The sequence below is a fragment of the Acomys russatus genome, chromosome 3 (assembly GCF_903995435.1).
Source record: "Acomys russatus chromosome 3, mAcoRus1.1, whole genome shotgun sequence".
Classification (NCBI taxonomy): Eukaryota; Metazoa; Chordata; class Mammalia; order Rodentia; family Muridae; genus Acomys; species Acomys russatus.
Genome location: NC_067139.1, coordinates 7,014,854 through 7,030,836, shown reverse-complemented (window position 1 = coordinate 7,030,836; position 15,983 = coordinate 7,014,854). Strand labels below are relative to the sequence as shown.

Genomic DNA, 15,983 nt, shown 5'->3' with positions numbered 1-15,983 from the left:
ACAAACTGGAGAAAATGAAGTTAAATGATAGTTTATTAATTATTTAATTATATATAACCAAATAAATACACATTTTAAAAGTTCAACCATAAAGAAGAATGAGATTATTCTGTTTGCAGGAAAATGGCTACACCTGGAGCTAATCATATTAAGTGAATTAAGTCAATCTCAGGACAGACATTGCCTCGTAGTCTCTTATTATAGGTCCTAGAAATCATAAATACATAAAATTATTAAATACTGGTGACATGAAAATATAAGTGAAACTGTATTGGGGGAACAAAGATGACAAATGGGAGGGGGAGGAGAAGGGGAGTAAGTGCCTATGGGCTATTGTGTTTAAACTATATTATGTATTTGCATGATAATCACCTTATGTAACTCTGCATAGTTAAAAAGAAACAATAAATATCACTTTAAAAACACAGGCCTTTAATGCGAGCATTCAGAAAACAGAGGTATCTTCATGAGTCCAAGGCTAGTGTGGTTTACATAGCAAGTTCTGGGATAGCATAAGTACAAAGCAAGACCCTGTGGCAAACAAACAAACAAACAAACAAAAAACATACACATGGAATAACATTTGTCATCCTGTAGAATCAGGATTTCATAGAATAGTTTTTGAAAAAAATGGTGGATTCTGTATTTGAACATTGATATTCCCTACCATGTCCTGTGGCCTGTAAGAGTCCTATTAGAGAATTTGGAGGATGCTAATTCATTTTGATCACTGTAGGCTGAAAAAGCAAGCCATTCTCTACAGAAGTTCAAAGAGAGGCTTAGTTTGTCTGATATTGACCAGATTCACCCCTTAACAAATATGTCTTTTCCTTTATTCTTTCCACATGGTTGCTGAATTAGTAATTGTCTTTTAAGCTCATTTGTTCGAATCTGCTGGAAACTATTTTCATAGTGATTGTTGACTGAGTGCTGCTACTTCTGTCACAGCAGTGCTTGTAGGATGCACTTGGAAGTCCAGGGGTTAACGAGATGTTGATGGACGTTGGCACAGCTCTCATTATGCAGCTGGTGAGCCCACTCAGCCTGTGTATGTTCCTCTTCCCTTGCCTATCATTTTGCCTGAAATGTTAATTTTTGAAAATCTGGTTTGATTTGGGCAATCTGAGAAAATGCGTATGAAGGAGCTTCGTGACTGCAAAGCTCTCTACAAATGTAAAGTGATATAATGAACTGGGCTGGCAATTTCTTTTAAGATTTATTTTTATAATTGCTTTAAATTGTTTGTGTGTGGGGGGGGGGTGTGGGTGTGTGGGTGTGTAAGTATGTGCACATGAGTGCAGGTGCCCCCAGAGTCCAGAAGAGGGCACTGGGCTCCCTGGAGCTGACTTAGAGGCAGTCACAGATGCCTGATGCTGGGGCTTGAAATTAAATACAGGTCCTCTGCAGAAGCAGTCCTCACTGTTAACACTAACCCATCTCTCTCTCTCTCTCTCTCTCTCTCTCTCTCTCTCTCTCTCTCTCTCTCCTGGATTTCATTTCCCGAGTCCCCACTGCATGCTGCATACTGTTTCAGGCACTAAGGCTACAAAATGAAGCTGTGTGATTTCAGCCTTTGCGAAGCTGTCTGGGAGCACAGCAGGTGGGCCTGAAAGTACTGAGTAAACAGCTACAGTAAGTCAGATGATGCTGGCATTACGCTCACAATAGAAGCTTCCTGAAGATCATCCAGTCAAATAGGAAGAGGCTACCTGGAGAGACTGATACCTGAGCAGTGAGCATTGGTTCATGGCAGGGAGTAACTAATTGGGACAGAGGTGGGGCAGATGTTTGTGGAAATACACTCAGGCTCCCTCATGATCAGGAGACTGAAAATTAGAACAGTGAAATATGGTTAGATTGGAAGAAAACTTAGAAGAAAAAAAAAAAAATACACCGTAGTGTCAGGATGTGGAGAATCATGTTCTCACACAGCTGTGAGAATACTATTTAGTAAAGCCCAATCTGGAAGGTTCGTGAAATTAATAATGCATATATTTTGATTCAACAATTTTCCCTATAGAAATCTTTGTATTCCTTTATAAGGTGGTGGCACAGACTGTTCGTTGCCGTGTTGCTGAGGATAATGAGACACTGAAAATAACTTGAATGTCCACAAGAGAAAGGAACCGTGCTATGACACACCATGTACTATTAGAAAGGATCACTGTGGGGGCAGGGCTTCAATGTATTCTTAAAGTAAAACGTTGACTGTTTAAATATTATATGCAACATATCATTTGTGGACAAATCATAACAACAGACTTAATTAGGAACACACGTCAGCCTGGGAGTACCGAGGAAGCACATGCAGGGACTCGCACTAGGCTGGTCCCAGTTCTTTCTTCTAGAAGTCTAATTCTTCATGTGAATTCACACACGAAGAGGGACTTTTGTTTTTTACTCTCAGTAACCTTCTGTAAATGAAAAATGTATCCTAGTCTGAGTAATTAAGAAGTGAAATTTTATTAAAAAGTAGAGGCTGGGGGAAATCACTGTAGGTGCAAGGATTTCCAGGATGCGGTAGGGACAGCCCTGTCAGCTGGAGCCACAGGTTTTACAGGTGATCTTTCTAGGCCAAGGCTCCTGCGCCTCAGCGTGTGGGCAGTCTGCCCTTCTTGCCTCAGTTAGGTCTGCCTTCTTGCCTTAGTTAGGGTTTCATTCCAAGCTTCGCTCTTCTTTCTGGTTTTCAGATAGGTCATCCCGTCACCACATAAGAATCCCCCCCTCTGCCCCCTAACTTATGATCCCCTCCAGCTCTCCCCCCTTTGTTTTCTAGCTCCTTCCTTCCAAGCAGCCTGCGCTCCCTCCCGTCTCAGCCTGCTATGATGTCTGGGCTCTGAGCTCTCAGCATCCACTCTCCGTGGTCCTCCACCCTCTCTTCCTCCTTACGTCACAACCGTTGGCTGATGGCCACTTCCTCCGTAGTGCCCTCCTTACCTGAGCCTCTCTACATTCCTTTGCAGTTTGGCGGGCCGCCCCTTCTCAGTCTTCAGGTTCTAGATCATAAATGGGGCTGCCTCAACCTCTGTCCTCACTGATTCTTTGTTTCACTCCTGCCTTTGGGCAGAGTTCGCCAAGCTTTGACATCAGAATCATGGACAGTCTTAAAAATTCTGAGGTCCCGGCACAGAGCTGTTGCTTTGCGTTAGACCAATCACTATTTGTGAGACCATTTGAAAGAGCATTTACTTATTAGTTATGTTTAAATAACAATAATGAATCCACTACACTCTGGCATAACTTCTATTTGTTTTGTATGTTTGCAAATGTCTTTCATTTGCTAGCTTGGTAGAAACGAGCTGGATTCATTGCTTCCACATCCAGTCATTATGAGCTGTTGCTTTGTGGAAGCGTACGGTGAAATTCTGGCTTTGTGTACTTGTAGCTGGAAAATGGAGTTGCATTTTAATATGCACTTTAGATAACTATGGATAAATGTTTTGGATTTTACATTAACATTTAACACGTGGTAGTTTCTTACATCTTGGTCAAGTGAAATGTGTAATCTGAAATTGTATCAGTGAACTTTTGTACCTATAACATTAAGATGTATTGGCCTATCTTGTACTTTTAATGGATCTGTTACCACTAATTTTACATATTATACCCTGGTCATTTGGAAAATATATTGACTCACCGAGTTATAAAAATATTATAAATACTGATACAGTTCATTATATATAAGTTTGAGAAAATTTATTTTTTAATATTGTGTGTGTCTCATTAGAGAAAGTCTAAATATTAGGACTTGGTGAAGCTCATGGGAGGAAATACACATTTTCTATATTAAGTTTTTTCTTTTAAGTTAAAACTTTATGATTAGCAGGTAATATTACTAGGTGTTTTCCTTGAAGTGACCTTACTGTTTAGTTTACTTTAGATAAAATATTTGCCATACATTAAGGTCTGAAAAACATAGTTCATTATATAGTCATTTTTCTTTTCATTTTTCTGTTTTTGAGACAAGATTTTTCTATGTAGCTCTGGCTGGCCTGGAACTCACTATGTAGACCAGACTGACCTTGAACACATAGAAATTCACTTCCCTCTGATGCCTGAATTCTGGGATTAAAGGCAAGCAGCACACATCCAGCAATATATATATATTCATTTTTCAATAGAAATGGGGTTCTATAAAAAAATTCAGAGCCAAGTGTGGTGGCATACACCTTTAATTCCAGCATTCAGGGAGGCAGAAGCAGGTGGATCTCTGTGAGTTTGAGACCAGCTTGGTCTACAAAGTGAGTCCAGGACAGCCAGGGCTACACAGAGAAACCCTGTCTCCGAAAACGAAACAAAACACATACTCAGCTCTCAGCTTGCTTGCACATGTGCTTCCCTTCAGAGACCAATTGCTGACTACTTCACTCTGCCATAGAATCCTCACCTGCATTTGTATTTTTATCAGATTAAACAATAAAAGCCATAAAATAGCCTGCATTTTTAATTGTTTCATAGGGAGCTCTGATTTTGCTTTTGAGACACGGTCTCATGTATCCCAGCATAGCTTTGAAATCACTATAAAGCCAAAGATGACTCTGAACTTATGATTTTTCTCAATGCCACAATTCTGAGTGCTGGAATTACAGTGTGCGCCACCATGCCCAGTTTATGTGGCACAGGAGATCAACCCCAGGGCTTTGTGACTGCCAGGTAAGAACTTTACTAACCCAGCCCTGTCTCAGCTCCAGCCCCATAGGTGACATTTTTAAGGGAAGATGAGACCAGTGTGTCTTAAGCTGGAAGTGTAGAAATAAAGAAAAAAGTGACTCCGGATGTAACTGGCCGGTGTGGGGGTTCATCCTCACACATTGCCAGTTTCATCTCCCATGGCTTTTATAATGTCATCGGTATAATGGCTACACGGCAGAGGCAAATTCTAAGTCTATTGTGAAAATAGGTTTCACCATGAGGGCCCCCTAGCAACCATGGGCCACATTGGAGAATTGCTCCTCCTGTTACCCTCACATCAGTCACACACAACGCAAATGGCCAGTTCTGCGGTTAATTCTTTGTGAAACATATGTAATAATGGCAGGGCTCATCATTTGCAATGATATCACATGTAATTTGTGAATAATAGAGTTTAATAAGGTTATTAAATCCATTAGTGCTTAGTGCCTACCTGTCTTTTTGTTTTTAAAACAATGAAAGTAGGTTAAGAAATATTAGCTGCAAAGCCCTACTCTCCAATTCAATTCCCCAAGTGACCAGGTTCAGAGTGATGCTCCACTTTTCACAATTGCTCTTCCCTTTAACGTCTGTGGGATGGAGAGAATGGACGACCTTAACTCTAAGATTCTAGGGCAGCTCTAAGAAAAAAAGAATGTCCTTGAGTGGCTTGATTGGGCCACTTACATTTGTCTACTTCTTTCTACGCATTTCCCATGTCTCTAGTTCAGTATAGTAAATTTAAGGCAGAAGCAGAGGGACAGCATTGAATCTAGAGAACTTAATCTGGTTTGATTCATTTATACTGATGACCTGACCTCATTTTTGTGATAGAGTCTTGCCATGGCCTTAAATGGGCCACACTTCTGCCTCCACCTCCCCAGTGCTGGGATCAAAGGTGTCCACTATCACACCTGGTCTGTGGCCTTTATTCCTGCCACTCTAGCCTGAATTTGATATGGTAACTTTGCTAGCTGCCTGTGTGTGTGTGTGTGACTTTTGCTAACTTTAGTTCTCTCTCTCTCTCTCTCTCTCTCTCTCTCTCTCTCTCTCTCTCTCTCTCTCTCTCTCTCTCTCTCTCTCTCTCTCTGTGTGTGTGTGTGTGTGTGTGTGTGTGTGTGTAAAACTTTCGAGATAAGATGTCTCACTGGAACCTTGGTCTCATTAATTAAGCTAAGTCATGAATTTGCCGGTATTGCCTTTTCCCAGCTGGAATTATAAGCAGATACCACCACCCCACACTCAGGTCTTTACATGGATGCTGAGATTTGAATTCAGTCCCTCAGGGTGACAGTCAAACACTTTATCCTGAGGTATCTATCTTCCTGGAATTACTCTACCAACCTCCTCTTTCACTTTGGAGGCTACCCTACTCTCAGCTTTCAAGATGCTGTCATTTAGCCCTGGCTTGTAGAATATTGCCTTCGTTAAAGGTGATTCAGATAGTCATTAAAGGGGTCAGGCAGTTGTTTATCAAAGCAAGACAGGTTTATTTTAGCCCATGGTCTATTATGGTAGGAAGACATGGCCACAGGTATGTGGTCACATTGAGTCTATTGTTAGGAAGCAGAAAGTGGACAAGGAGGGCCTGACCATAAACCTCCAGGTATGCTTCCGGTGACTCACTTCCTCCAGCAAGACTACACTTCCTAATGAATCCAGAGCTTATAAAACAATACCACCATCTGGGGCCCAAGTGTTGGAACATATGAGCCAATGGATGACTTTTCACATTAAACAGCAACAGACACTAAGTTTAATAAAATTACTTTGTAATGTTTTTAAATGACTTGTAATTTTAGGTTTATTTTCATTTCTCATCAACAAGTAAATAGAAAAATATTTTAATTTTCAAAATTAATTGAGTTTTTCCCTCAGACCCCCCTCATCCCAAGGCTTAGGAAACATCAAGGAAGAGTGGATAGAGACAACTCAGGGGATGAGGAAGGCAGCTGTGAAATGCTGTCTTCTGGACATGATGTGGCTGTTGGATACACAGACTCACAGCAGCTGTGGTCACGTGCACAAGACCTGAACAAGATGAAGCCAGTTAAAATTCCAGAGGCTTAGGAGAGGGTCCCACTCCTAGCTGAGGTGCTACCAGTAGGTAATAATGTATGTTGTGGGAGGGAGAGCAACTTTTCTTAGGGGATATGGCTACTAGCAGGCTGCTCACGCCCCATTGGTTGGTACCAAATCCAATGAACACACATATGCGCAGGACTAATTGGACTCAGTGGGTTATAAGAAAGAATGAATGGTTATGACTCTCAAATAAACATCACTAATGAAGAAAGCATTAGCATATTCTCATTTAATAATCACTAAAAGGACATCAGGAAGTTACTTCAGTTAAGAATTTGGGTTCACTTATTTTCCTGCTTGGAATTTGCTGTGGAAGAAGGGTACATACACAGTGATAATCATCATGACAGTAATAATAGGAGGATGTTTTTGTTGACATTTTTGGAGCAATCCAGTGTCTCACATGCAGAACTTACTGTAGGTGAGCCTGTCCTTTACTGCTCATGAGCCCTGTCTTTGTCAAACGTGGGTCTGAGAATGTTTCAGATTACCTACATCTTATATCCTGAAGGACAGGCTTGTTAGGACTTGAAGAAGGCGTGTGGGTAGAGGGGAATCAGAGGCCTCTCGGTTACAGTCCCATCACACAGTAGGATCCCTTCTCATTATACCACTAAACTTGCATGCTGGGAAAACTTCAGCCCAACTCAGCTTTATTGTGTAAAAGAGGGCAGGCTTTCCATCCTGGGTGGAAGATGTATCCTGTAACAGTGAACACAGGCTTTGTTCCAGTTTACTGTGGGTAGTTTGGGGTTTTAGGTGTTGTTTCCACCCCCTACACTACTAGTGGATGTTTTGGTGGTGTTTTTCATCCTAGAGGTAGGATATTTTTTTGTTACACAAAACTGGTTTGAAAGTTATCTGAACTCAGGTAGTCTTTTTTTATCTTATAAATATACTTCTCATTTACACTTTTAATTTTGCCAACTCCTGCAGTTATTTCATCCTGTTTACTTCTTAACTCATTCTTGAATCACAGCGGAGAAAACAGAAAAATCACAGTAGTCTAAGGTCAGCCACTTACTGAATTTCTGAAGCATGAGTCAAGGGGACAGATACTGTTAATAGCAAAACACTTAAAGGAACTCAACATTCATACAAGGGAGGGGTGATGTTTGGGTTTTGAGGTATATATGGGCTATCATTTGTCTCCAGCTTATGACAGACAGACTATATTTTGAGAGGGTAAAGCAGTTGATAGAGAAGGAAGGATAGGAGTCAGCTTCTCTTAGGAACCACACGCTTGGGCTTTTATGAGGACTATTTCTAGAGATCATTGTTCGCACTCTTGCCGCAAGGCTGATCATAGATGCCAAAGAGCGCATCCCCAAGATCCAGTTGAGTGGAGAACTTCATCAGATCTGTCCTACATGCTCCAACTACATCTCCCCCTGGTCTAGACTACTTTTGCTCTTTAAATAATAATTATTTTTATTGTGTGAGTATGAGAGTCAGTGTCTCTGTCTGCTTCCTGTTGCTGTGATTCAACACTAACCAAACGCAGCTTGGGGAGAAAAGAGTCACAGTCCATTGAGGGAAGTCAGGGCAGGAACTCAAGGCAGGAACTCAAGGTAGGAACCTGGAGGCAAGAACGGAAGCAGAAGCCATGGAGGGATGTTACTCACTGGCTTTTCCTCCATGACCAGCTTGGCCTTCTTTCTTATGCAACTCAGAACCACCTGCCCAGGATTGGTGCTGCACCCCTGAGCCCCCAATCAAGAAATAGTCCTATAGATTTGCTTATAGGCAATCTTATGGAGTGACCAGCCAGGTCACCCAGGATCTCATACAATGTAGGAGAGTGACCTCAGTATTTATTTTATTTTCTTCTTTCTACCCCAAGAGACTCTCAACCACATATGAATTTGTCTTTGATATTTTATATGCCCTTTAAAATTAAAAAAAATTTAAATAGGAAGAATACTTTAGGGACTGGAGACATGGCTCAGAGGTTAAGAGCACTGGCTGCTTTTCCAGAGGACCCTGGTTCAATTCTAAGCACCCACATGACACCTCACAACTGTCTATCACCCCAGTTCCAGGATATCTGACATCCTCTTGCAGACATACACTCAAGCAAAAGACCAACACATGTAAAAATTAAGAAGGAATCATCAAAAGTTAAAAAAAAAGGAGAAAATCTAGCATAGATTATCTGCATGTGTAATTTACATGATGGCACATATGATGGCTTAATAGTCATGGCAGCTACTCAATGGAGGGACACGGACAGGGTCAGCTCCCAACATTTCCCCTTAGTGGAGGAATCCATTGCAGCTGAGATTCCAAGCAGAGGATTTTCTTTTTTAATAAATAGGAGTTAAGTAGCCTGTTCATCATTCTAGCTGAGTGACAGGGAACACAGATGTAGTGAATAGAAACAGCTGGTGAAAAGATAGCCAGAGGCCCCACAGTGTGCAGACGCACAAGCTTAAAGCACAAGAACAGCCAGCTGGGCGGTGTCTCTCTCACCTCTGTAGCAATATTATGGGCAAGGTGTAGAGTCACGCTGAGCAAGCTGCGAGAGCAGACATGTTTTTTACAGACAACAACAGAGAGCTCAGGGTGCTGTGTTAACAGACTAGCTGAGAACAGGGCTGACTTCCATATCAGCCACAGCTGGGTGGCCATTTCCAGAGTGAAATGTTGCTATGGTTTTATTGTGTTCCCAAAGAGTTCATGGTCTAGGGGCTTAGTCCCCAAATTCACGTGTTGATGGTATTTTGAGAAGGTGCTTTAGGGAGATAACTAGGGTTGAATAAGATCACAAGAATGGAGGTGCTAGGGTAGACCAGTAGTTTTATAAGAACAGGAAGAGAGACTTGAGCTAATGGGCTCCCTTGGGCTGGTCATGTGATGCCCTTGCCACACAATAAGAAGGTCCACCACTGAAGCTGCACCTTCACCTTGGACTTCTTAGCCCCCTAAATGATGATAAATACGTGTATTTTAGCATCAGTGGATTGATGAGGGATTGGAATGGGAGGATTAAGTGGGGAGGAGGAGGGAAGAAAAGGATAAGAAAGAGAATATAAGGAGAAATAGCTAAAATTAAGGCAAATAATAGGAGACAGAGTCTCAAGTGGCCATTTCATCACCAAATGAAACTTTGAGAACCAAGACTGAGTCACACCAGTTGGACTGTTGGACAAAGGGGGTTCCAGGCAAACCCACAAACAACACAGGCTGCTGCCAAGATATAGGTTGCTCCCCAGAAACTAGCAGCAAGACCCTATTGCTGAAGACAACATCTACACAACGCATTGAGCATGCAGAATTCGAGCTGGTGCCTACATATAGCTTTCACTTCTACATTCTAACATCTTTGCTAGAGGCACTTCGCACACTATGAAGAACCAGCCTGCCTCCATTTTAGGCTTGAAGGCCATCTTTTAGTAAGGACAAACTATGTTCATTCCTGTTTATGATTAAACCTTTGTTCCTCAATGACTGGGCTATGTTCCACCTGTAACCTTAACTACAAATGGTTCTGTTCTGCATGTTCTAGGAGTGGCAATCATACTTTTGTTCCAGAAGTTGTTTATAATCATCTTGCCACCCTACCTCTGTTTGAAAAAGTCATGTGACCACCTATGATTACCTTGTTATGACTACTTGTTTTGACTACCTGTTCTGAACACCTGTTATGGTCTGCTCCTGTAACCCTGTCTACTCATTTAGAAACCCCCTACCCCTGAGCTATAAAAGCCTCATCTTCTTTGTTAGAAGCTGACTCCCCTATTTTCTGCCTTCATTATTGATTTTCGTGTGGTCTAAATAATAACAGGGCCTCCATCCTCTCTCTTGTTTGGCTTCCAAAAGTGTTCCCAAAGTCTTGGTATTTGTATTTGTATTTCTCAGGCAAAATGAGATTTATGTTCCTATTGTCCAGGCTGAGTTTCAAACCAACAGACCTCAAAAACCTTCTGAAAAACAGGTTGACTTAGCTTGAAAATAATGCTTTCCAAAACTGGCCAACCACATTGACATTAAAAAGTTATAATAATGAATTTACATTAAATACTAAATTGCAAAAGTTTCACTTCCATTAAGCTTTACTTGCTTGCAAAGTCTTAAAGGACGTATGCAAGAATTCTCTGCTACAGCTTAGACTCTACTTCATCTTCCTACTAAGGAGAGCTGTAAGCTTAGCCTGGCCATAAAAATAAAAATTTTGCCTTGCAATATTTTGGTGTTAGTTTCTGGGTTTTGACACCATAACATTCCTAACATCCTAGGCTGACCTCTTGAACCTTGGTTTGGGGAGAGGCAGCCCATGTACATGAATAAAATAGCTTGATTTAATTAGTTGGCCTTATGGTGATTTGGATCAATGGTCTTTCTCCTCCAGTCTTTGGGATTAACAGGTACCAATGGAGAAATAGAAACACCAAGACAGTCACAAACCCTTTGATCTACAATGATGTCCTGCCTGCGAGATATGCTAGTACAATGGCAACACAAAGCTTGTGGGAGTAAACAACCAATATTTGATTTGACTTAGGGCCTACTACGTACGGAACGCACACTTGACACAGTTCGGGTGACCAAGAACCTGACACTAGATAGCTCAGGGACCTAGAGTAAAAACAAATACTACTGTTCTAAAAACAAACAAACCAAACCCAAACAAAAAATGTAGCAATAAAATAACTCCTAATGATATTCTGCTTTACTCATAGATCAGTGGCTTGTTCAACCATCATCAGAGAAGCTTCTTCAGCAGACAGGAACAGAGAGACACACAGCCAGACAATAGATGGAGAGTGAGAGACCTTAGAATACTCAACCCTAAATGTGATGTCTATCAAATCCCTCTCTTTGGAGCTCAGGGAACTCTAAGGAAGAAAAGGCAGAAGTGTAAGAGCCAGAGAGCATGGAAGATACCAAGAAAACAAGGCCCTCTAAATCACCATCAGCAAAGCTCCTTTGAACTCACAGAGCCTGAGGCAGCACGTCGGGCTCTGCCCCAGACTGAGTCCTAGAGCTGAAAAGAGAAGTGGACACACCCCAACCCTAACTCAAAAACCATCTCCAACTGATAACAACTTACGAATGAAAGTTTAGTTTCTACCAGGGACTTTCACTGGAGAAACAAATAACTCTTAAGGGTAAGAGTAAACCTCTGGTTTGCTCTATGTGACAATTTTATTACAACAAACTTTAGGCATAGCTACATGAAAACTCTCTAGTAAAACAGCAATGTACCTGTGACCTTTACAATAAGAAAAAACTTCTATTGGCTGATAAAGAGCGCTCAGGGCTAGGGTCTAGAGGAATGACCTATGATAAACATAAGTATAGATTCTATATGTGGAAGGTGAACGGTACATGGGACCTCTTTCACAGAGATGACTTTCATTCACTGTAAGACAAAGCTTGGGATTAGGGCCTAAACAAAGCTCAGGATATTGGGGGGCTCAGGCGGAGGCTGGCTCCCTGGACTAGCAAAGGTTGTTTGATCACTTTCACTGTCATTCCAAGTGACCAGGTGTCACTCATTTCCTGCTGTTGAAGAAAACAGGCCAGCATAACTTACAACCTTGGTTTCTCAAATGCCTCTTCTAAGTTGTACTTTCTACAAGTCCACTAAAGATGCAAACTACTTAACATTAAACAACAGCCTGGCATTTCCTTCTTGGAAACTTGATCAGACTAAAAGATGGCTGAAATGTATAGTATTCCTCTTTAAATTCAAGCTCCCACATGAAGAGCAAGAAACCCAGTCAGTTCTCTCTGTTATTAACACACAAACCTCAACTGAGGGAAACTTCCCTGTATTTCCATATACAGATAACTGGGTTGAGTTGCCCATTACTTAATTTTCCTGAGGCCTTTCACCCAAACTGAAAGTGACTAGAGCGACTCACATTCATGCACACAGGATTAGAGCAGCAATGCATGGTGGGAGTTCTGGATTGGGGGGCCTTCCTCTCCTACCTGTGTGACCTTAATATGCCTACTTAAACTTTATATTCCTTACCTGCAAAATGAGATAAAACAAGATGGCTTCTATAGGGGACTTGGTATAGTGTGTGACATATAGTTACTTTCGACTTTTCATAAGGGTTGCTTCTTACTAACACCACTTACCAATCATTAGAATTTTGCATGGATGACAAGAACTATCTTGAAAATAGTTAAGTTTGACAATGAACCAGGTTGAAAATACAGCTCTGTTTTCCTTATGTCCACAGGTCTTACAGAATCGTGAGCAGTTTTTGTTTTGTTTATAAGTTGGTTAAGCCTTTGGTCTTACAGAATCATGAGTGTGCTTTCTTAAAAGGTCTTTTCTCCTTTAGAGACTGGGCTCCTTTCCTTGCACCCCAAAAGACTACTGATCATTTCCATGAGCACTTTCCAACTGAGCCCAGTGGCCAGACCTGCCATTGTCATATCTACCTTGCGTTGTCTTTGTATGCCCTTTGTCTCATCTACCTTGTTGATTGTAACTGTCTGCAAGAAAGGACACAGCTCTGATGGCACCCATGCCTGATTGATGATAAGTATGTAATGAAAATTTCTAAAGTGAATGAGACTGGTAATAAACACATTACTCATGAGATGTGAGGATCTTTGTCAAACAGAAAGTTTACTTGTTAAAACTATAAACAGTAAACTCTGGGGCATTCTACTGTTTGTCCTTTGGGTAAATGAAGCCTACACACACTTATCCTGCCCTCACTACCCCACAGCCTGACATCTGATGTCCTCTGCTCTCTGCTGCTGTTGCCTGAGCTGGAAAGGGCTGGCCATGTCTTGCCATCACTTTCCCCTCTTTTCTACTTACACAAAGAAGGCTCTCATATTGCCATATCCTTTATGCTTATTGCCAATTGTAAATGTTGGCATGCTGGGAGAGATGTTGCCTCTCATATCTAGGCCTTTCTATCATGTGGAAATGCTTGCAAACCCCCATAGCATCTTGGGTGTCTCTGCTGGGTGTAGTCCTGGGAGACGACACACTTTGGGTTCTCAGTTCACATCCATCATGCACAGAAAACTGGCTTATTGGAATATGGCTTGTGTTCAAATCCAGAGCACAGAAGCCAAGATAATTAACAGACTCCATGGCTTGCCAATTAATTTTATCTATTATTTGATAATAGATATGCATTTATTAATGGTAATTATATCTATTCCTATGAGTTTCTCGAATCAAATATCAAGTAAACTCCTTTGTCTCTGAAATCAGAAAACTTCACCGATGTGTTTGAGCATTTTCCATCTAATGTAAACGGCAGTCTTCTCAACGTAGACCCCACCCTGTTGCACTGCCTGGACCATGTCAGTGGCAGGTTTTGTATATGCCATTCGTGGTATAGTAGCAAAGCAAAATGATTCTCATTTCAATATATTAGAAGCAAGCTCTAGATCCTAGCCTCTCATTTTGCAGGGCAGCTACAGTGCGAGTGTGCAAACAGTATGAGTGTGCAAACATACCCACTAGTGGAGTCCAGAAATCCAGTAACACCGGAGAGTTGGGGCCAGTTGAGCTCATCGGCAAGAGCTGATGGCAAGTTGAGGAAGGTGCTCTAAAGGAAAGAGATCATAAAGTAGTCATTATTAAATGGCTGTTTGTTTTGTGCTGCTGCGGAGCATAGCAGTACTTAAGCCTGGCTCCCCACCTCCCTGTCTTCTTGAGCCTCTGGCATTGAAAGAAGTCACCTGAGAATTCACAATAGTCAGAATCCCTGGCCTCCACTTGTCCTGTCGAGCAGGAGGGAGATGTGGAGTCTCACATACTTGAGAGGGATGCTCTGGGACAGGAAATCTCCCATCCTACATCTTCCACTTGAGAAGATTGGAAAGTTGACTGCTTAAAAGGTAATTGCACTGAAAAACACTACTGAAACTCAAGCAAAAATGGCCTTACATAAGGTGATGCATCTGAGCCTGGGAGTCTGGTATACTTCTGAGAATCAGATTGTGGCTTCTTTCTCTACAAAATGCAGTTATCTTCACTATGGACTACTGTGGGAGTTAGAAACAAAATAGTCTGCCTCTACTTTAAAAATGACAAAGAAACCACTCAGCAAATATTCAAACTCCCTCCAGGTAGGCACATTTTGAAATCAAAACACGTGCTCAAGGCTGCATGCCATTCTCAAAAGTTGCTCTCTGCTAATCAGCTGTACTTCCTTGAGTTTGAGGCTAAGCTCTGACCACTCAGAGTGAAGCACAGGGCCTCTCTGAATTAGGAATGAAAACCGCTGTTGGATGTGCTGGCCTGTTGGATTTGGCATGGCTACATACCCTTCGGCAGAAATTGGGCTTTCCCCTAGTCAAAATACTCTGGATTTTGTAGTCATTTTCTTGGGACCCCAAATCCATTTCTAGCACTGCCATCTCAGAAGATTGGCACTCCTGCTGTGGTGTGACTGTGGTTTGTAGCCTCTGAAGCTCATCTTAGAGTCTAATCCCCGGTGTGCAGCATAGCCAGACTATAGTATTTAGAGGTAGAGTTTTGAGGAGATAATCAGGGTTCAATAAGACCACTAGGGGGTAAGTCCACAACTGAATGCTGTCAGTTTTATAAGCAGAGGCACGCACACATAGGCTCACGGCCACCACCTGATGGTTCATACTGCCTTAGCACTGTCAGCAAGGGGATCATTACTATACAGAGCCCCTAGACCATGACCCTCCAGAAACAGAAGCTAGAACCAACTTCTTTATAGTTTGTCTAGCCTGCAGAATGTCATTATTAGCAACCAAAATTGCCCCCTTGTGGCTATTGTAAACTGTTGCGAGCTGTGGCCAGCAGTGTTGACGCAGGAATGCTCATTTGAGTAACATTTCTATGGCTGGTGTGAACTTGAGGAAGAAAACAGTGTCTAGTCACAACTGCTTACTATTCCCTTAAAAAAAAAATGGGTCCTAGCACAAAACCTTCTAGGGACCTCAATTCTAGAAAGAGCTCACGTAAACAGGTATTGCAAGCCTTCTACTATGTTTTTCGCTCACAATATATGTTTGAGAATTTTCAACTCCACTAGATGAGGCAAGAAAATAAAATAGAGTGGATAAAACTCATAGGCCATATTAAACAGAGCTCTAAGTAAGGAAATGGAGTGTGAGCTGTAGGTGGAATTTATGAGACGGTTACCCATAGGACATGTTTAGAGACAAGGATGTACTCCTCAATGTCCCTCCACCCTCATCCTTTTCTCTGTCCATAAAGTGGTGACTCCTACTTGGAAAGCCAGATGGGACTAGATTTTGCG

General features: G+C 41.7%; 1 protein-coding gene across 1 annotated transcript in view; it reads right to left on the bottom strand.

Annotated features, from left to right (window-relative positions):
- Window positions 1–15,983, bottom strand: part of Aoah (acyloxyacyl hydrolase) — a 193,287-nt gene that overhangs the window by 61,405 nt on the left and 115,899 nt on the right. The window contains exon 12 of the mRNA XM_051168326.1: window positions 14,200–14,291. Coding sequence (XP_051024283.1) covers window positions 14,200–14,291 — 92 coding nt within the window. The remainder of the gene's footprint in view (window positions 1–14,199; window positions 14,292–15,983) is intronic.